The sequence below is a fragment of the Podarcis tiliguerta genome (genome assembly GCF_965153285.1).
Source record: "Podarcis tiliguerta genome assembly, chromosome: 2".
NCBI lineage: Eukaryota > Metazoa > Chordata > Lepidosauria > Squamata > Lacertidae > Podarcis > Podarcis tiliguerta.
In genome coordinates this window covers 93,728,797-93,752,458 of record NC_139535.1, presented here as the reverse complement: position 1 = coordinate 93,752,458, position 23,662 = coordinate 93,728,797, and the positions used below count along the sequence as shown (strand labels likewise).

Genomic DNA, 23,662 nt, shown 5'->3' with positions numbered 1-23,662 from the left:
CAGCAAAAATTAAATTCCAAATGCTTCTTTTTACTAGTCATCAGTAAGTGCCTATAGGGAAATAGGGCTGGTTAAAAGAAGAACAAAATAGTAAAAGTCAAAGTACTGAAGAAGAGAGGGAGGGAGGGGGAGAGAGAGAGAGAGAGAGAGAGACAGACAGACAGACAGACAGACAGACAGAAAGCAGGGTCAGGAGTAAAATATATAGATAGGGTTGAAATCAGAAGCTCTTGGTTCAAATCTCTACTGAACTATGAAGCTCACTATTTGTTTTTGGGGAAGATGAAGTACACTTTTGCTCACAATGCAAAACCAGGATATGAATGGTTGGCATACACCAGATGACAGCTACTTTGTTCCTCCCACCACAGAATTCAGCATTTAAGCATAGTTTCCTGTTATATGTGTGCCTGAAAACTATGGTTAACAGCTTCAAAATAAGTCAGGATAGTAAGTCAACTTCAAACCATGGTTTGACATCATGCTTTATTTTTAAGTCATTGGTCATAGGGTGTTAGGGGAGGGGTAGTACCTCTGGTGGGGGACACATGGTACTCCTGCGGTAGCTTGTCCACCTTTGGTAGCCATTCTGCACTCAGTGGTCACCTGTGGCTCCAAGAAGCCACCAGCACACAACAGCAGCCATACTCTAAGAAGTGGCTTCGACTGGCTAAACCAGGTGAGGGTAGCTGATGGGTCTCAAGCCCTCAGTGAGTTAGGGACTTCCTTGCATGCAAAGACAAGTTCCGGTGGATTGAGCGGATGAAAACAATAGGGGGTCCAATGGTCGAGAAGGCACGTGTTGTAGAGGGAAATGTGGAGCAGATGGAACTCATCAGCCTGGGGAGGCAGTCACCTAGGAGAAGGAAAATTCTGACCCTAAACCAGGCTTCCTCAACCTCGGCCCTCCAGATGTTTTTGGCCTACAACTCCCATGATCCCTAGCTAGCAGGACCAGTGGTTAGGGATGATGGGAATTGTAGTCTCAAAACATCTGGAGGGCCGAGGTTGAGGAAGCCTGCCCTAAACCTCTGCTTGCCTTGCGGCTATACCCATTCACGTGAAAGGTTTCGGGAGTAAACCCTGAGGAAAAATCTATATCCACTGCCTTGTGGGACATCTTTGGGAGAAGAAAGGACTAAGAAGTAAACCCTACACAAATCTGGAGTGGTGTCCCTAAGATGGAGCCTTGAACACCTCCTTTCAGCAACTCCTGCAACCAAACTGCTGCCAAATGTATTTCTCTGCTTTCATTTCAACCAAGGCCGAGGTGGGGGTGTCTTGCTGTCTGGTCAGCCCAGGACTTCCATACACAATGCCCAGGCATGTGTCCCGGAGAGATCACTTTGGTGCTGTTAATGAAGTGAAAACACTGCAGGAGATAGCAGTTACAAGTTACCAGTATCTGCAGCCACAGCGGGCGCTGTGATTCTCCAATGGCTCGATTTCACCCCCAGAGGTGCACTACATTGTCTCTCAACAACAATCACAGCTCTGGGTTAACATGCAATGGGAAACTATGGTGCTGAATAATAATAATAATAATAATAATAATAATAATAATAATAATAATAATTTATTATTTATACCCCACCCATCTGGCTGGGCTTCCCCAGCCACTCTGGGCGGCTTCCAAAAAATATTAAAATACTGTAATACATCAAACATTAAAAGCTTCCCTAAACAGGGCTGCCTTCAGATGTCTTCTAAAAGTCTGGTAGTTGTTCTCTTTGACATCTGGTGGGAGGGCGTTCCACAGGGAGGGCGCCACTACCGAGAAGGCCCTCTGTTTAACCATTCATGCAAAGGGAAGAGCAAAGGGGCTTCAAACGAGCTCTGTGTACCTGTACATAGTTTCATGCATACCCTTGCTTACTAAACCAGGATTTTAGGCTTAGTATTATGTATTGATGTGGTTTCTGTCTATCAGCCAATTTTATTTCACAGTTTTGCTATGAGACAAAAGCTATGAGAGGCAAATCACTTTGTATCAAGGAAACTTACCTATGGATTTTGTTCCCACCCACCTGCTACCATAACCACTGCTCTTTTCCACCCCATAGTTCAGGTGGCCTACTGTGGTTTATAGCCAGTCATGGTTTACAGCTAGTCATTCCAGTTAGTAACATGAATAATGGAACATATTTGATTTGAACTAATGTTTTTTTTTTTTTTACCTTTACAAGTACTCTGACCACAGTACAGTTTTGCAGAATTCTGCAGTTTTTATATGTCTAGAGGCTGATCCAGTTAAGTAATCCACCTTTACACCTGATCCCAACAAGTTCTTTTTGATGACCAGAAACCTATACTTAATTTCTGCATGAATTCTTTTGAAAAACAATTTTTTGCACCATATATTTGCAAAAGGCAGACAAAACAAGCTACCAATTTTCACTGCACCACCAAAGAAGAAAAGACAAAATATAACGGCAGCATAAGCTCCCTTTCCCTTTTAATCAGAAGTGACAACTTACGCAGATTTGACGCCCTTTAAAAATACAGGGCTATGGAATCATGCTGAGAGAAGCAGTGCTTAGGAGTTAAACAGCACATTTTATACTGCTGTACCATGCAAAATGTCTTCACATGTATCATTTCCAAAACCAGTCATTAAAGAGGTCTGAAGCTGATGTTATTGCAGAGCTTTGAATCTCAACTTGCCTAGTGGCACAAAGCCAAGCTCCGACTCTCCTTCCATAATGCCAGTAAAAGGAGAAATCAGCTAATCCTGGGTTCTTGCAGAGCTGTAAAGAATTTTAAACAGGACTAGAAAACTCAGCACAAACCCATCATTGCTGGTAGGCCTTTCATAATCAAAAAGCATCAGCAGGACAGAAGGGAAAGAAGTATCTTTTCTCTTGCACATATATACATGGATCTTATTTGTCTGAATCCCAATAAAATTTCCCTCTTAACAAAACAGCAACTGAAAACTAAGATAACACAGAGCTTATAATAATCTTCATGTTCTCATGACTGTCAAATTCAGCCCAAATGGGAAAAGTTCTACACATACAGCATTGCACACAAATAAAAAACTCCTGTAGATATGCTTAAACGTGGCTGGATTATGTCCTATATTACCAGTCCAAAATCCTGAAAACATTGAATTGAGCTGAAACTCAGCTCAAATTCAACTTGTGAGCCTGGCTAGCAGAAGCCAGTGCAAGGACTTCCTCTAACTTACTCTCGTGTAAGTGTGCACAGGACTGCAACTTTAATCTATCGGTTGATCTGGAGTGGGGGCAGGAATGCTGAATGATAAAATGGCAAGACTTCACAAACTAAAACAAACTTTTCATTAAGGAACTACAACTATATGTTACTTCGGTGTGGAAGAATCAGAGGAGTTCCTTCAAATTTCACCCAACAGAGGGGCATGAAAGAACAATCAACAGTATAAGGTCCCGAGGATGATGAACTGTCCCCAGATTTCCTGTTCATATTGATTTCAGGCAAGCTGACATGAGGAAGGCGGAAGGGCCATGGAGAGGTGAATTAAAGTGGCAGAGAAGGTGACACGGGACAGAAAAAAGAGAGCAAAAGGAAAAGGAAGTGGAGATGGAGACAAAATGCAATACTAGTAGGTGAAAGGAAGTACAAGAGGGTGAGGGAGGGAAGGGAAAGACAGAAATATTTGGGAGCATAATAGAAAAGGAAAGGAAAATGTGATGGTTTGAGCTGTGCCTCCGTAACCCTTTCACTCAACTCATGCTAATACCTGCAGGGCTAAGAATGGGACTGTTACCAAGTCAGATAAGCTGGGGGTGGATTTATGCACTGGGACTCATTTTAAGGCTTAGTTCAGTTGGGGAGCTTCAGTTCCTTTGCTCCAAAAGTCTGAGAGCTTCCATAAAATGTGTGCTGCGGGCACTGTTCTCCGGAGGTGTAAAAAGCAGAGGAACACCTTTGTTGTTCAGTTTGCTTTACTGTTTCACGAAAGGTTCTACCTCCTCATCAAGCATGCATATTTTGTCACAAAAAATCAATACTAAAGAAAATTTGGCTCAATTCTACTAAAAAACAAAACAAAAACAAAACCCCAAACCCATGTCCTTTCACTTCCATCCTGCCCCCCCCCCCCGGCCAATATTAATCATTGCCCTTGGATATTCACAAACTACTCTTTTCAAGGCAATTGCTTTAGATAAAATCTGCCTTTGAAAATTTGCCATCTCCTGTTTAGGAAGGGGAATATCAAGTTTTCACTCATTTTCCCTTGGTAGTTACTTCTTCAAAAGTTGATAAACATATCTCGTTTTGAAATATTCTCTAAAAAAGTAACAAAACTTTGCTTTTCCCTTATCATATGCATGCCATTGCTCTTTCTTCATAGAAGTTTGATAAAAGTTTATAGGAGTAAGTTCAATTTCTTATAATGTTAAAGAAGTTCCTATTCTCATGCTATGAAGCAGGAACTAATAAACCCAGGGGGCGAACAAATCATACAGAGACATTTACTGGCACTTAGCAATTAAGTATGAGGCGGGAGTTATTTTGGACTTTTCCAAATTAGATGCTAGCAATTTTACACAATCCTGAAAAGGGAAGACATCCTACAGGTGTCTCTCAGGCTGTCATTTTAAAGTTCTCATAAAACAATCAGGGGGTGGACTTGTGAGTAAGTATAATGGGGGGAAAAACATAATTCTGCTTTTTGCTGCAGTGCTGACTATACAAGGTGAAGCTCCAACAGTTTGCTGAAGTTGGGTCCCAAGGGTTGTAGCCTGCACTGCAGCTTATTAAAGGAAACAGCATTCCTTTCAGCAGGGTTTTTTCTAGTTTTGCAGCGTTTTTACAGGGCGAAACTGAACAGCACTTTATTCAGAATGCACAAAATCATAGCAACTGGAAACATTGCAAAATTTATCATTGGTTATTCACATGATTTCTTTTATATTACTTCTTAAAGATATTGGTTCGCAATCTTGTTACACTCTCATCATTAAGTTGTGCTGAAAAAAGTGGACTTTCTCTTGAAGGCACACTAGTATATAGCAATTTCCACTAGTCTAAAAAACAGTAGCCCACCTCCTAAATTTGGTAGACAACTAAAAACATACCAAGTTGCCTTCCTTGGGCAATTCAAATCTTGTGGTTGCTACCTAAGGAGCTAGGCCTGTAAATAGCCATTCACCTTTGAGAAATAAGAATTACCGTATTTTTTGCTCTATAAGACTCACTTTTTCCCTCCTAAAAAGTAAGGGTAAATGTGTGTGCGTCTTATGGAGTGAATGCAGGCTGCACAGCTATCCCAGAAGCCAGAACAGCAAGAGGGATTGTGCTTTCACTGTGCAGCGATCCCTCTTGCTGTTCTGGCTTCTGAGATTCAGAATGTTTTTTTTATTGTTTTCCTCCTCCAAAAACTAGGTGCGTCTTGTGGTCTGGTGCGTCTTATAGAGTGAAAGATACGGTAATTCTAGGGGACTGGAAAGACACCTTAAAGGGGGGGAGGGGAGAGGAGAGGAGAGGAAGAGGGAGTGTCACTTGTGAGCTAAAAGGAAACAAACAGAGATATTAGTCTGAACAAGTAACAAATAAGATTTTATAGAGAACTATGGATATATATGGAAAGCCTCTTAGGAGCAAGGGGTTGATGGGTCCACCCTATCTTCACCTAGAAATGATGTTAGGCCCACATGGTGCAGGTCAGGTGTCTGGGTCTGGATTGTGTAAAAGAGGAGCCATGGGTACTAACATAGCAGCATCTTCTTTCTACCACAACTGGAGATACTTGTGAGCTTTATAATTGCTTAGTTCAGAAAGCAAACTTCAGTTACTCATGTCTGCCTCAAATACCAGGCAAGAAGAACAATTCCCCTCCCACTTGCAAATTTTCAGCCCTTCCTCCACCTGCGTCTACTCGCTGCTTCTTCTGTGAAAAGGGTGGGTGATGGACTCTGCTGATCCGTCAACTGGAGAAACAGTTGACTCCAATTTACGCAGAATAAGCTGAGCTATTTCCTGGTGCATTAGGGAACCATCTTCCAGTCCAAGGAATACTATGGGAAGGGGGTGATTCACTCATTGCCAAACACAGCTTCTGTAGCCCCCTTCAGCTTCACAAGAAATAAGAAACAGCAGAAAAGTCTTTTCTCAGAAAGAGAACACTGTGTGAACCCACATCTCTCAAGATCCAAGCCCAGCCCTCCAATCAATGAATCACACTTGTTTGTGGATCGTATTATGTAGTTCGCTGGAATTTCAAGCTCTTTGAGCACAGCATGTTACGCTTATATGGAAAATGGAGACACACACAGCTTGGTGGAAGCAGTATTTTGATTGATTCTTTCCCCTTAATAAGAGGGGAATTTCAAAACTTAACATTCACTGCTTGGTATGCAGGATATTCCTCTATTACCCATTACAACTGCAGTATCTTAGTGACCTACTTTTAGTAGAGATGGAGTTTATGCTGTGAGAATTTAACACCAAATGCTTTGAAATGTCTACTGAAAGGTCTATAGCCCACATTATTAATGTGCATGCCATCCAGGCATGTGATAAGCAATGATCTTTATATACTAATCTCAGAGTGATGCAAAATGTAAATGGACCTCCAGCCTTACAGCAAGCCGTACCTGCAGAGAATGACTCTGTTGCAAAGCACTGAATATTAAGAGCCTGTAGCATAACATGGAAGAGAATGCTTTTCTCTACCAGAATCAGTTCATTTTGGTGTTACTCGGTCCCTGCATGTCTTTCAACACCAGAAAACAATAGCCCAATTTCAAAATAAAAGCTAGGCTTCCGTACAAAGATGAACACATTAATCTGGGAGACGCACTATGACCCCTAAAATGTCCAGTTTGTACATTTATTTTTACTGTTCTCTGAACACCTGATTCCTTTGCAGTTCAGTGATACCAAGGACAGAAAAGTACTCTTCCAGAGACACTTTCCATGCCTCTGGTTGTGAGCTATGAAGCCTAGATTGGAGCGTGGGCAGCTTGCCTCAATAGCTGTTAAACTCCCTTACACAAATAATAATCTTTTATAGCATTTTCAAGTTTGGAAGAGAAAGGACTGGCAAGGGAACTGCACTCCCTACCTTCTGGTTCCTTTGAGATGTACTAGGCTTATTAATTATTTATTAATAAATAACATAAAACAAAAATAAGCATTCAGTCTGCTATCATCAATACGAGGGAATTTCACTTTTCTGCCAACAGCTTCATCCTCCTCTCTCCATTCAATCCAGGCCTTAATTGCTAAATAGAACACATCCACCGTCACCACCCCAAACTTATAAATTCCAAGAAAAGTTACATTTCATTATGTTATATATACGGGTACATTCAATACAAATAACATACCTCACTGCAGAGTTGCACAAAAGAGGACTTATTACTACAAACAAAGGAGGACTGTTTGTTTGACATTGATCCATTCCTTGATGCTTCTTGTAGTGAATGCTGAGACAGGCTGGCACTAAATGTTTAGGGTTGTGGGGAGCAAGACCAAGATGATGATGATGATGATGATTTATACCCCACCCATCTGGCTGGGTTTCCCCAGCCACTCTGGGCGGCTTCCAACAAAATATTAAAAATACAATAAAACGTAAGACATAAAAAACTTCCCTAAACAGGGCTGCCTTCAGATGTCTTTTAAAAGTCAGATAGTTGTTTATTTCCTTATCTGATGGGAGGGCATTCCACAGGGCAGGCGCCACTACCGAGAAGGCCTTCTGCCTGGTCCCCTGTAACCTCCCTTCTCGCAGTGAGGGAACTGCCAGAAGGTCCTCAGAGGTGGATCTCAGTGTCTGGGCAGAACAATGTGGGTAAAGATGCTCCTTCAGATATACAGGACCGAGGCATTTTAGGGCAGGGGTAGGCAACCTAAGGCCCACGGGCCGGATGCGGCCCAATTGGCTTCTCAATCCGGCCCACAGACGGTCCAGGACCCAGCGTATTTTTACATGAGTAGAATGTGTCCTTTTATTTAAAATGCATCTCTGGGTTATTTGTGGGGCATAGGAATTCGTTCATTTGCCCTCCCAAAATACAGTCCGGCCCACCACATGGTCTGAGGGACGGTGGACTGGTCCACGGCTGAAAAAGGTTGCTGACCCTTGGTTTAGGGCTTTAAAGGTCAGCACCAACACTTTGAATTGTGCTCAGAATCATATTGGGAGGAAGGAAGTCAGCAGACTCCCCTTAAACAAAGGCAAAATGCTCTTGGTGGGTCCTCTTATAAGACAGGGACAAAGTCACTCTCTCCCAGCCTAAGCTGCTCAAAGGTCAAAATAGGGAAGGGAAGAGCAAGTACCCTGCCTTGAATTTTTTGAAGGAAGGAGAAGAGACAAATGTAGCAGATAAAGAAAAGCAGTATCTGTTGCATTAAAAAAAAAGCAGATTCATTTATTCACTTAAAACATTGTGGGTTGCAGCCAATGCTCTGTGGGCAGAGGTCCATTTGCACAATGGGATTTTCCTCTCCACTCCTCTGTACCCCCCCCCCCAAATCTGCTCCAGAGTGTCTGCTAATCCTCCAGAACTGATTTTGATGGCATGCAGGGAGCTACAGGGGAAAGAAGAGGAAAAAGTTCAATTCTGCAAGCAGAAATATATTGCACTAACAGAAAAGTATGGTTGGATAAAAATTAATTAATTTATGACATATCCCCCCTTACCTTCCTCAATAACATGTAACAACCACTCATTTTGCACACATATTGAACACAAAGCAAAATGCTCCAATATCCATAATAAATCAGGAAAAATAAGCAGAGACTTTAAGGGTGTTTTGAATATTGCAGAATCCAGCTACAATCTAACTCCCCAATGTATTCCTTGAGCTTCAGAAATGTGCTCAAACAAGCTGCAGACTTAGAAACAATGAATATGGTAACTAGGCTTAAAAATTGTCATGGTTTATTTGCTGTACTGTATTGACTCAGGCTCTCGTGTATAACACAATATTATTTGCTCACTCTTCATTCACTGAATGATGTCAAAGCAAATTGAAGTTATATAAATATCATTAAGGTTGTACCACAAAACAAGACACAGAAAAGGAACAAAATATTCCATAAGACTACCTCACTTCGTACTAGAATGTTGCTGAAGGCACTGAGATGCTAGAGGTGTTATCTTTCAGATGATACAAACCCAAACCCCTTATCAACCCCGGCCATAGAATCATAGAATCAATCACAAAATCACATGAATTTATAATAATTGCAAATCCATTTCTCAGACTCAAGGCTACCACAGAAGTATCCCTCCTTAAAAACATTATGGCGCTATTTCATTTATGCCACATCTTTGGATATAGATTGATATTTATGTTTCTAAACTGAAGCCACTAAATACAGATTTCTACCAGGGACAAAGCTTTTGCTGAACTGTATTTGTACTTATGCTTAATTTGTTGCACTAAAAGTCTTGAGATAATTATATGAGTTTTGGAGGAAAGAAAATCCAGATGGGTTTTTATTCATCCTATTTGAGTTCCACAGAAATATAGCCATGAATTTCCTTCCTTCTTTATACAAAGAACTTGCTCACAGAAAAGAAAAATTTCCCATACATCAATCATATAACTTAAAAGGTCTCTCTAGAATTGCTTTTCAAAAAAAAATACTGTATATATGATTTCCTTATAAGCACAGACCCATTTTATTGTTCCTTGCTTATTTCCCTCTCTGGGATGGGTTGTATAAAAACAGACTTGCAAAAAAGGGACTGATACTGAGCAACTATCTCAAGGAATTGTTAATATGGTAAAAATGACAAAAGCGTTTGCTGGTAATAGTCTATCAATCCACTCTACAATCACCTTCTACTGAACAGGTTAAGTAAAAGCAAACAACTGGTTTACTGTTCTGTTATTAAAATATTATAAAAACCCGCTAAATCGGAACAGAAGTCCCATCTAGTCTAGCGTTCTGTTCTAACAATGGCCAACTAGATACCAATGGGAAGTCCAAAAGCAGGACATAAGTAAAATAGCATTATCCCACTCAAAACCCCCGCACCTGGTACTCAGAGGCACCACACCATCATATGGGAAGTAATATCAAGTAATTGAAGCTAGTAGCTTCTGATATAAAATATTAATATAATGAACAATGACTAACACATATCTATTATATGAACTGTGTTATCATTTTTAATGGCTTCATAAAAATTATCAGGGTCTATCGTAGGAAAGCAATAGGAAAGCATGAAAGAAAACCCTGGCCTATATATTATATACCATGAAACCACCCGATTCAGGTATTATAAATGGATTTCTACATTTTGAATGCTGAGACCTCAAAAACAATTTTTGGAGAAGTCCGGACAGAAATGTAAGATGATAGGACGATTGACACCGATGGTGAAAACAGCACATACATCACATTGGCTAGTTTATACACTAATTCATGTGAACGAGCTACACTCTGACATTTCTTCTTGGGACTTGTCAACTAAGCACTGGTTTCTTTTAATAAATAGGATTATTATTATTATTATTATTATTAGGTTTCCCCAGCTACTCTGGGAGGCTTACAGCATAATTAAAAACATAATAAAAACATCAGCATTAAAAAGTGTTTAGGACCTCAACATCCTTAACATTCTAATCCTCAAACTACTTCCCCCCCCAAAAAAAAATCCAAATGAATTTAAGACCACTTCATAGTAATTATTTTGAGTTCAGTGAACATAAAGACATAGCAGCATAAGGCTTTTAACTTCTGTTTATAGCAGACTGGCAACTTACCATGTGGGACTTTCACAGCTAAGGAAAATAGACGTTGCAGATTTCACCAAAGGGCTGTTCCACACAGCACACCTGATTGCTCTATGCTCACCAGCACTACATCACCATTTCCTGAGAAAATATGCTAAGTGTGGATGGTATACCTTCACCTTAAATATAGCCATCTGGGAATCCTGACTGGACCAGAGCTCCCCACAACTATTTAAAAATACATGCATGCTGTTGTCCACACTTTTAAAAGTTTGCTACCAAAAGCAATTGGGTTTGTCATGTAAAGTGCAAAGCTGTTCAGAGTGGAAAGCCAGGATATGCATACAAAACTGACACTGCAACTCAACTGCAATAATTTCACAAATACTGCAAAAGCAGAAGAGCTGACAAAATAATCTTAATTCTGCAGGGTGACATGAAAAACAGAAAGAGGAAAAGAAAGCACTGGACACTCTTTCTATTTACTAAAGCTTTAAACTTGTTTATGCATCAGAGCTATTAGGTATCTGGTGTTCCACTTGTTTTGGTAGTGTAAACTTCTTAGAATATGCTTTCATCTCTCTCCGCCTCAGCAGAAGGCCACATCACTTCAAATCATCTTCTCTTTTGTTTATGCCTGCGAATTTTTGTACTCCATGCTATTGCTTAACTAGCTTATTTGAAGCATTTTTGTAACATATGGGATTTACACCCCAATCCTCAAAGCGTAGTACCACTGAAAACCTCCTGTGGAATAAACGAAATATGCACAAGTAGAAGAACTTGAGGATCAGCGCTATAGCTTGTCTGGAAAATGCTCTACTGATATAACATTGTGTTGTACCATATGGTATTTCTGATTTGTGAAAAGGCAGACTATTTTAATTTCCAGCACAGTAAGTCCCTTAATCTGAGCAAACCCAAATATCCAGCTAGAATCCAAAACGTAATAAACAGAAGGATAATCAAAGCCAAGAAGGTGAAAATATGCTTAATAAGATACTCTCCCAGATGAACACCTCAATCCTTGTAATTTAGTTCTGCAGAGATATTTTAGAGCAGTTGAAGTATTTGGGTCAACAAGTCTATCAGTCCAACAGGCAAGGCTCATAGAACATGCAATATTCCTCCAAATAGCAGGCAAGTCACTCACCATCTCAGTGCAATCTTGATTGGTGTAGTAAGACAGGATGTGAACAGGTCAGCTGGCAGGTCAGGGATCATCGGTAACAACTCACTGGCTTCACATGCTGCCAGTTGAATGCAATTTTTCATTGAAGGAGGCAAGGGCATCTGAGCCAGTGGATGGTTAGGGTTAATTGCAGCCACCTTCATAGGAAATTAAAACAAACAACAGTTAAGTCTTCCTAATGATTAACTACCAGTATCTAGAAAATCTTCTGGAAACAAAACTAGTTACGAGATGCCAAAGCTCAAAGAACCATTCAACTCATCAACAATTAAATTACTAATGATAACTGGTGCAGATTGTAAAGCAGAAATGAATAGTTCTAGCCTATCCAAAGGGTAACTGCTTATCCAAAGGATGTCTTCCTATACTCTTTAGTCATGGCACAGGTCATTTTTCTCAAAGGCATTACCTTAGTGGTTGCAGGAAGGTGGCTGCATGAGCTGCACAGCCTGAACTTCTGCCTATATCGGCCACACGGATAACTGAAGACCAAGATAGGGTTTAGGAATGAAGCCTAGTATACAGGCTGTTCAGGTGCCTTAAGTGGTATGTTATTTAATATAATATTTTTGTATTCTACCTACACATCTTCAGTGCCCAAGCTGGCTAATAGACTATGTAACTATGAAGTTACAACAATACACAATAAAGCAGCATATTATAAATCACAAAATAAAATATAAATTCAGCGTTAATTTTACTTTGCTTTTAACAGAAGGGTTTGGGTTTGTTTGTTTGTTTTTGCATATTTTGTTGTGGCAAAGGCCTAAAAAAAAGAATTAAGAAAGCATTAGGGGGAAAATGAGGAAAGCATTTAAAGATCAGTCAGTTGGATTGAATCCTTTGAACCCTCCATCCTCCATGGATGGAGACCAATCCATGTTGTCTCTACTTGTTTTTCCTTCATCACCCTGATATTTTTTTTAAAAAACTCCAAGATCAATATGTTTAATTTGAGACTATGATAATTTGATCCAATTTCCATTAAAAAGACGTTGCTTGAGTACAAGTTTCTATAGGATGCTCAACAAAAGACTGGACTACCAAATTGGCCATTCAATGAACTACTGTAGATATCACCACCTCATTCATGAATAGTGTTATTATAACCTGAAGTAGCTCAACAGTATAAATATTAATTGGCTGAACATTATTATGAAAGAAAAACTTCTCTGTCATCATTTGAAAATGCTTAGAAAGAAACCATACTGAAAACCAGTTTAACAGCCTTTCATGAAACTGTCTATATCTGATGCGCAGTGTCTCTCCTAGAGAGTGAAAAAAGAAGTTTCTGGTATCTCATGGGATTTCTGGTGTTGAAATTCTGGCTGCAGGGAAGCAATTGTTCCAAATTACAAATGTGAGCTGAAATAGTGCTTCCAAACCTCCACAATGGAGATCAGAAATATTAATTAGCTAGGAAAGGTCTGTATAAACTAGCCCTTACTCATATTCATATGCAAATTAGAAATAAAAAGGAGAATTGCAAGAAGATAAAACATTACGCCTGAGGGAACAGGGCAGAAGGGAAAGAATCCTTATGGGAAAATGAATACACAGAGAGAAAAAGAAATGAAAGGTCTTCTTTAACTGCTAAGATTGCATGTAGGCAGTTTGTATGGATCCTTTCTCAAAGCTCAATTTTAAAATGGGCCTTTGATGGTAACCAGCTTGGAAAAAAGAAAACGTTTTTTTGGAACACTCCACAGCAGTTGGTCACAGGAGAAATTTCAAAGCAAGTCCCTAACACTTCAGTTACCAGAAGAAGAGCCAACATAGTGAAACTACTCTAAAGCAGGAAATTGCTTCCCAAGGTCTGGATGACATCACTGCTATGAATTGAGAACGGTTCATTCCCTGTTTGCCATGAAAGCTGAGCCACAATGAGAGACAGAAATAACAGAAACGTCAAACAGCTTGCACATACTGATGTTCAAAAACAGACTCTTATCCTGGTAACAGTGCTGTCATCATCCAACCAACCAGATTTCACTACAATACAACAGTTACTGAGAGCAAACAAAGCTAGGCAACGTGGCTATGCCTGCTTCCCAAAGGCCAAGTGCTGCTAACATTTTTGAGCCCAAGGGCACATTGGGAATTTTGAGAGTCAGCTGTGGGCATCACCACCTCTGGCTGCTTCTCCTCACCCTTGATCAATGTCCCCACCCCACAGACAGAGAGAAAACACATTAACGTGACTGCATACATGTTTTTAGTCTCGTCATGTTTAAACAGTAAAGGTAGAGCAAGTACCAAAGTACATATTTTTCAGTATAAAACTATTTTGAAGAGCAAACTTCTAATTACCCCTATACATTTAAAGAAACATCTTAAACCACTGTCTTTTCAGCAGTAGATATTACAAACCAGTGCAGTTACAGAAAAGTAAATATTAAACCTGCTAATTTAAAAGGAGATAACTTACAACAATGGCTCACTTAAAGAATTAAGCATTTTTCTGCAATGTGCTTTTGTATTACTGTTAGGGAAGTAACCCCAACCACACTTTGCTCGAGCTTTACTTAAATAGTTCCTTAACCTGACTTTCAAACGGTAACAAGTAGTGCTGTTCCATACTAAGCTTGTAATACAAAGCAAACTCAATGAAAAGTGACTTGTTCCTATGGTGAATATTCCACATTTACAACTTTGCAAGGTTCCGAGGGAGATTAATGGTGATAAGAGTATGCTGCTGAAACTGAAGAATGGGATTTGGGTGAGGTGGTAGCTAACTTGCACGTAGTGCTATGTCATGTAACCCACACTGCACTCCACAACGGAAGCATACCTTTATACAGTCTTAAGGCTGCTCTCTGTACCATGTACCTCTTGAAGACAGCATCAGAGTCTCTCACAGCTGATGCCATGGTTTCAGCCATGTGTTCACATGCGTACTATGTCAAAACTTGACAGTTCTGAAATCTCTGTTGAGGTTTTTGGTCATCAAGCCCATAAAAAGTTTATGCAATTCTATTTCCAGTGTCCTTAGTGGTCTTAACTAAATTCTTGGCAAGCTGCTGCTGATCCACCTTCTTCCTGTTCCTAGGCCTCGCTGACCTAGGTCAGTGGGCCTCCTTCGCAAGACTAGCGCTGCCTCCTCTTCAGCATGTTTCTCAAGGACAGTGCACTTCTCAGGTTCTTCTTGTTCATCTATGATGCCTAAAGATCCTGTAAGAAAGAGGATAATGAAATAATTAGAACCGAGGGTGCTTCAGATATGATGGCAAGTTGTTCTCTGGCAGTCAGCATCCCAAAGATGACTTTAGATTGGGAATGGAGTAAGCTTACCTTGAGAGAAATCCCTAGAGTGAGTAGGCTCCAAAGCAGGAATGGCTCTCTGTTCAAATCCAAAGGTGGAGGCAGGGGTTTGTCTGTCAAGGCTTGCTGGATGTCAAGTTTTGCTGAGTCAACCATCTGCTCTCCAATGTTGGTCTTATCTGATAGCATCCTAAGTGCCAACACATTGTAGGTAAGGTACTTCCAGTGGGTTGCCTTCTTGAACTCTCTTCCCGATATCAAGTCCAGCAAAATATGCTGATGTTCCTCCTGAGTCTGCTATGGCTCTCATTTTTCCTATTCATACTTTTAAGATAGAAGAATGCTGAAGTCTTCATTCTGGAGCAACACTGTAGACCCTATTGGTGGTAGAGCCCTTTGATACACAGTGGCGTTGTTTGACAGTTGCTCTTCTGATGGTATTATCTTCATATCCTCAGAGATAGAGCTTGGACTAACCTTGGGCTGCAGACATGTTGTCACCCAACACATGGTCAACCCAAGCAGCTTTGTCCACTTTGCATGAAAAAGCCAGGATCCAGGGGCACCTGGACTGCTTTTGACCGTACAAGCACAAGGCTTGGAGTTATAAACGCCGAGGGACAGGAGTGCTAGGCAGTGTTGGTCTATGCAGAATTGGTAGCTCTCCTTGGCCAGAGAATCCTAGGGTGGGAAAACGGGTCTGCCTTGTCTGGCCAGAGGACAATGGTGCAGTGATGGGGCTTGATTGAAGGTTTCCTTTGCAGTTGTTCTAGAATTAGCCCTCTGACACTTGATTGGGAACAATGTTGTCACTCCCTGAGGTGTAGCGCAGAGTCACATCTTTCTTGTCTAGAAGACTGCTAATCACTGAAGAGCATCATCCTGGACCCCACTCCTGAGTGTTTGCTGTGGGTAGTGATTTCCTTCTTTCTCAAGGCATTCATTTTCTTCCTGCACTAGACAGCATTCTGATTGTATCCTTGCTAGAACATCTCACTGGAGAGCCGGATGAACACAGTATCCCTCCTATACCAATTAACCAGTTCCTCTAGGACATGTGGAAATGGCCACTGCCACTTTCTCTTCTATCCAAGATTTTGCTCTTAGCCTCTGGGAGGCCATCTGTTGTTGAGAATCCAAGGGTGTAAGGGACTGGGTTTCTTCATCCATCGTGGAGAGTGTCTGCAACATGGTATTTACAAGCCATAGCTGAGATTCACTGATGTGTCCTTGGGGTTCCCTTGAGTATGTGTGTGTAAAACAACGAAAACAAAAAACCCCTACCAGTGGTATAGAAACACTGTTTGAGAAAACCAGAAACAAATGAAAGCTCACACCAACATCAGGTGAGGGGTTGTCAAATAACAGACATCCCTGCACCAAGAGAATTGTTCTCTAAGTTCTTGAACAAAAGATGCTAATTATCCTTAAGCTGCAAAGTGTAATCAACAGGGTATGAAGGGTGGGGGGAGGTGTCAGGCTTTGGTGCTGATTGAAATTATTCTTACCCTGCTAGGATTTCATGGTGCTACTTTCAGAAGTGCAAATGTGCAAATTTAAACCTTAGTAGTTTTAAATGTTTTAATGGCTGCATTATTAATTACCCCCACCCCAAAAGCTATTGCTTCATTTCCCTCTAAGCAGCTTTTAATAAAAGTACTTTTGGCTAACTATCATTATGCACGGTTCCATTGTGCACTGCTGCTTTCTTATTCATCCTTTTATAGATGCTAGCTGGACAGAGGTCCCTTTGCACCACAATATGAAACTGTCTGCCTTGCGGGAAAGAGCTTGTCATGGAGAAGTGGAGCAGGGAAAAGCAACTGTTGTTAGGCAGAGTTTGGAGTAAAGTCTTCTTCAGGCAAAGCACCACAGAGAGCAGCTTCATCTTGGGAGTGGTTAAGTTTTCCATTCCTTTCTTCCTTGCAAATCTGCAGCTCGGCGAGCAACTTGAGTGCAATGGCTGAACACACCACACAGTTTACATATAATGATAAGCCACAGATAAAAGAAGTCAGAAATTGTAGGCCAACAATAAACCATGACTTATTGTCATTGTTTGTTTGTGCTTAACAAACCATAGTTAAACAGCTAGGCGTGAGTTAGAAAATCAAAACAAACCATGGTATAATAACCCTGGCTGAGTACTACATACGAGCCAGGCCATTATTGTTCTGATCAATCTGAAGGTGAAGAATTTGAAATAGAAGACACATAATAGGGCTGATTTGTAACAAGTGTATGCTTAGTTAATTACACATTAACTAAGATCCTATTATTCAAGTGAAAGTAATTATAAAAATTGGGACACACATCTATTTATCTGTGAGCAAAAAAGTATCCCCCATCATAATGTAAAGAGCCAATACTGTGCAATTCTAGCACTATTTGACCCTTGAATCAAGGGAGTCCTGATTCTTGAGGGTTTTTTCTCACTCACCCAAACAACAAGCAATAGATATCATGCAGAGCAAAAGTTTTGCTCAGTAGATGAGTTAACACACAAAATGAAGTTGAAAGCACATGCCATAAATACTGTAGTGACAACTGCTGGATTATGCTACTAACAACATCAATACATGAAGACACTTCTAGAAAGCACATAGCAATCCTAGCTGAAAAGTAGCCTATATGAAACCTGCTCACATGCATGGCAGGGGCAAAATACAGCTCTGTAAGAGAGCACCACTTTTATAAAGGCAACTCTCATGTTACAAAATCAACACATTACCTACCTCCACTAAAAGGAGTGGCACTTCTAGGTTAATTTTGTTATAGTAAAAGTCCTTGCTATTTGTAAATATGAAGCTACCACCTGATGAGTTTTTAGCAGTTCAGAATCTGGAATCAGCCAAGTAGCTGTGGCATTTGAACTGAGAGGGAAAGGCTTTCTGATGAAACAAAATCAGCTGAGTAGCTCTGGGCTAAGATGAGGGAATAGTATTGCCAGCTTTCCAGGACAAGTGTTGACTTTGTCTGGGCAGCCTTCCATTGGATAGAACAATCTTCATTCTGAATATATAAACACCAGAAATAATCTGGAGGGAGTTATACGCTTAAAGCACAGAAGCTAGCAGGACTTACGTACATTTAGATTTATTTAGACTGTGCATAGGATTGGAATTAAAAGCTATTTAAATACTCTTGGCTACTGCGCCTCAATTTCGCTGCTTCTCTAGTCTTTTTACTTTGCAGACTGCAGCAATTCCCCTTGCTAATCAGCTGACTGCCTGGCAGCTAATCAGTAGATCAGTGACACAACACCCATCTGATAATCTCATTCATTACAAGTGACAAGTAGCAGAGATGTGAATGGGTCAGTGATCTAGCATACACAGCTTCACTCTATGGTTAGGGTCCAGGAGTTGTTATTATTATTACTATTTTTGCAAAGGACTCTTGCACAGAGAACATTAATGCTGGCTGTTTCTTAGGATTTGGGGTGTTTAAAGTTTAACTATTGTGTCTATATTACTACTGTACGCAGTTCTCTGCTTGGGGAGGAGATTCTCATAAAAAGCAGGTTAAACTTCTATTAAATGTGTTCAGTTTCATGCTGAGTTTGACTGGATCGGGTTGTATCAGGCAGGGTCCCCATTTCACACATGATGTTTCCCACATAGGCAAGCACTGGTATTGCAAAACCAACATACATTAGTGTACAATATGCTCCGTGAAGGTCATACATATGTATTCTGATGAGGAAAGTGCAGTACATTTGGAAAATGCAGCTTTCCAAGTGCATATTTAGCAAAACAGATACATGCCCGTTCCTCACACAGGTGTATGCCAGGCACGAGGAACATTTTTCTATGGCGGGCCACAGACTAATGAGAAAAGGTAATGGGTGACTCTGAGCTGGAGAAGGGTGGCATAGGCTTGGCTCTATGACTCCCAGGCTGTTGGAGCTACAACTACTCAACAAGCACAGGGGCTCCTCGATATGAGAAAAATCTATTTGCCTAGGGATAAACCAGACTCAAACAATGCTTCTTTATTTCCCCCCCGGTATAAAAAACAAAAACAAAAAAACAAAGTAGACACCTGAGACTCCACACCTATTAATGAACATGGTTTTCATTGGTGTACGAAGCTGAGCATGTTTTTTCCTACACCAGTATATTGTATTGGCCCAAATAAGACGCATCCGCAAATAAGCTACACCTTTAAAATTCAAGGCTTATTTGTGGGTGCAGTCCGCCTCCCGGCTGAACGGGGGTGGGGGTGGGGCAGGAACCCACATCTTGACACTACCACCTCCTGGCACTCCCGGCACTCCCTCCCCAAGCACCAGAGAGGCTTGGAAGTGGTGGGTGGGCTGCACACCGTTGCCCCGCGTTCCTCTTTGGGGAGGGGGAGCCATGCTGCTTGGCCAGCAGCCTCCCCTGCTTCTCCTCGATGGCTCAGGGGAGGTTTGGGAGCAGGGGGTGGGCTATGCACCATGGCCCATGCTCCTGGATTGCTTCCTTGGGGTGGGGAGGAACCACGTCGCTTTGCCAGCAGCATAAGGTCGCGAATATAAGCCACCCTTTATCTTTTCACTGTCAGAATTTGGAAGAAAGTGTAGCTTACATTCGGGCCAATACAGTACATATTTAGGAGAAAAATCAAGTGCTCTCACTTGTTGCTGTTTAGATACTGGCTTTACTGTGCTGTTTTTGTGTGTTCTGAACAAGGGAAGAATTGCTTATTCCTTGGAGTGATAGTGTCAAAAGTATTGGACGTGGAGGTTTGAGGCTACAATTCCCATCATTCTGAATGCTGGCACGGCTTGGTGATTTCTCAGAACCGACAGCATCCTGATCTTCTACGTCAATGTACTAACAAAGGTAAAGGAGAACAATTTCTTCTTTCCAGAAGATGATAGATTAGGAAAATTCCACACACCACTGACATATACCGTAACAGTGCTCTGGACTGTAACTTCAAAGATTCATCTGTGCTGAAGACGGAAAACAAATCAAAACTGCAAATTTGATCTCATTAGTTCTGATCAGAAGCAGTTAGTCATGTACCGTACTTCTGGCTAAAGGAACAAGCACTCCCACAGTAGCATTTAATTCCCACACAGAGAAGGAATAAACACAAGAAATTCTACTGCTCTAACATAAAATACCCCAGAGACTGAAAAAAAGGACATGAAAATAAGGCTGTGGGGATGTGGGGAGACTAAGAACCTAAGGCTCATATGTCACTATTAATTTATATACATCCCGAGCAAAGTCCTATGATATGCACAAATTCTCCACCCCACCCTCTTTCCAGCTTCTCTTGACATGTAATAAGGCATTTCAGATATACACAATTATGTGGGATGACACAGGAAGATTAAGCAGCCTTTTGTTCCAACAGTGCACTTGAGCAGCTCATTTAGCTATCCAGAATTATGGTGTGTTTACAGACACACTCTGAACTCAATGAAGCTAGTTAATTAGATAATTGAGAGCTATAACAGGGTGGCTTTAGTCCTCAATAAGCGCAGCCAAATGACTGGAACACATGCACTATTTATTGTCTGAACTGGCCCAGCACCTGCCTTGGATTCAGAGTCTTTCCCGGAGTCATGCATTTATACATGCATCTGGTCAAGCCTTGAGAGACAACACTGATATCCCCTGAAACTACCAGTGTTCACTGCTAAGAGTCAGCATGAACAGACCTTATATCTAAAGTTCAATCTGGTTTTCAAATGGCCAAGATAAGTCTGAGGAAGAGGTCAAGACAAACATTTAACAACAGAGACTGCTGCTTTTATTATTAATTGGACCACACAGCTTCAACAGTCATTTTCAGTTACCAGGGCAGTAAAAAAAAATCAGATAAAATAAAAGTACAATATTGAAAATATTAAAATAACATACCAAAAAAACACAGCAGCAGCAATTCAATTACATTCCCAAAATGAGGAATGCTTCAAGCCTAAAAGCAGGCATAGGCAAACTCAGCCCCCCATGTGTTTTTTGGGACTACAACTCCCATCATCCCTGACCACTGGTTCTGTTAGTTAGGGATAATGGGAGTTGTAGTCCCAAAACATCTGGAGGGCCAAGTTTGCCTATGCCTGCCTAAAAGACATTGATGCAAGTGCCAGGCAGGCTTCCCTAGAGCAGGCATTCCAAAGATAGTCTCTCTCTTAATTGCCACCCATTCAGGGGTGGCAAGGCACATTGGCCAAACCTCAAGAGGGCTTGGACAAAAGGATTATTGGAAATATTTGGAATCTGAATTCCAAAGTTTCATGAGCAACCTATGTCAAATATCATGGTATATAAATTAACCATGGAAATACAAAGTAATTAAGTAGTCTCTGACCTTGCTTCTGATGGTAGAATATATTGGTTATAAGCAAGGATTCCATAAAGTTCCCCCCTAATAGGATTTTGAATATGATTTCCAGATTTAATGGAATGGTCCCATTTCTTGTGGGTTTGAGATCTGACCCAGGAATAGCATGGCCAATGTTCAGGGATGATAGTAAATGCAGTCCAACAGTGCCTGGATGCTGCCATGGTGACTGTCCCTGTTCAACAGGGTAAATCCACACAAAATCTTAATGTAGGGCTGGGGACCCTTTTCTGTGGACGGACACAGTTTCTCAAGATACTCCTTCAGGGGTCACAGGGGTCACTTTTCTTTCTCATGTGGACTGACTCTCTCTCTCTCTCTCTCTCTCTCTCTCTCTCTCTCTCATATCACTCATTTACTCATCCTCCCCTCCCAAGAGGCTACTTATTAGGGGAGGAATAGATTGCTGGTGTCAGAAAATTTCAGAACCATTTCCCACTCAAGAACTGGTACTGGCTGCCTGTTTCAATGGCTCATTTCATCACCGGAGACAGAAGAAATATATCTGAGGTATTGGTCTCTTGCAACACTGCCCTACTGTCCTATTAACTTGAAAAGAAAAAGAAAAAAGACGCCTGTACTGTTTGCACACCACTGAGTGGCACATTGCATCTTTTGTTTAGGGTCAGAACATTGCTAGAATCTTAACACAGAACTTTGGATTGTCCACTGGGATTCTGTCAAGTCAACAAGGCATTTTATAAAAGTGAAGTCTTCCCTTCTGGGTGATTAGAAGTGGAGTAACAAGGAAGATGTTCTCATCTTTGGTTTAACAAAACAGTACAAAAATAGCTGAATTGGCATTTAACATTTTCAGAACACTGAACTGGCATTTCTGCCCTTCATCTTCTTGTCCCTCAGGAGCACTATTCATGCTGAGGAAGAATTCCTCCTAATTGCAGCCTTCCCATTGAGATTTAAAGACAAGAGCAAACATTCCCAACCTGCACCCACAGAGGAAGCAGCTTCTTTTCATAATGCTGACAGGAACATGCTTGTGGTATGAATTCAAACCCATAATGCAAAAATTGTTTCCTATGAATCATAGCAGATGATGTAGTTCTCCACAGAGAGAAAGGTCTACATACGTGTAGTCGATAGCTAATATGTGAGTGAAATTCATATTCCATTTACATGGGGGGGGGGGGGCGAGCCTTAAAAACTATCACAAGTTTGGAAAACACTGGCCTATACTTATGAAGACATCTAAAATGAATAGAAGAATCCTGAACTGAAGAGGCCTCCCGGGCAGTTTAGCTCATTGATTAATGACTGTTAGAAGCAACAGGACAATCTATACCATAAGCTTCACATTGCTACTATTTCATATTTTTTAAACACCATTTATACAACTATTTCTGAACTGCCAGTTCAATACACCATCTGGCAATCCCTTAATCCCTACTACTATCACAGGCCAAAATTTTAAAAAGTATGTCAAATTACTCCATGAGTCGATAATCCAGTAGGTCAATCCCTTTTTAAAGGAACACAGAAAATAAATTTCAAACAGCACTGAATAAATGCAGCTTATAGCCTCCAGTCTCCACAATGCATGGGCTGCCTTCATCTAAATTGGAAGTATTTATATTTACCAAAATAAATATTTACAAGTGATAACCATGGGCATGTTTTGTCTTTTTAATATCCGTTATTTATACAAGCAACCATCTGAACAATAGCCAATAATATTAAGCCTAATGGGAGGTGGGAGGGAGGCGGAGACAGACAGGCATTTCTTCTTTTTAATTAAAAATAAAGTACCAAGATCAAAATCTAAGTTAATTATGAAACCTAAGGTGCACTTTTACATTGTTGCACATTTGGCATTTTTTTAAAAAGTGCAATCCTTGATCCACTTTTAAAAATTGCAGTGTGCATTTTTAACAGGATATGTAACATTTCCTATAAACAGTATACTTTGAAATTGAAAAGCACATTTCTTAGCCAGTTAATCCACAGCAATACTTGGCATGCGAAGGCTGAAGGTTATTGCAATCTAAACAGGCACCAAGAGGGAAATGTTGGATTAGCAGCCAGAGAGCAAAGGTTTTCCATAAACAAAGCAACTTACAAAAAACAGTGGATTAATATTAAAATGTTTTTCATCAGGCAATGTATAGATATTGTTTATCCCTCACCGTAGAAAGGATTTGTTCCCAGCTTTACAGTAGGTCA

General features: G+C 40.7%; 1 protein-coding gene across 2 annotated transcripts in view; it reads right to left on the bottom strand.

The window, feature by feature from the left end:
* The window catches only part of RPTOR (regulatory associated protein of MTOR complex 1), a 298,685-nt gene that overhangs the window by 166,750 nt on the left and 108,273 nt on the right, over positions 1-23,662 (bottom strand). For both annotated transcript variants that reach the window (XM_083427285.1, XM_083427286.1), the window contains exon 6: positions 11,840-12,015. In XM_083427285.1, coding sequence (XP_083283411.1) covers positions 11,840-12,015 — 176 coding nt within the window. The remainder of the gene's footprint in view (positions 1-11,839; positions 12,016-23,662) is intronic.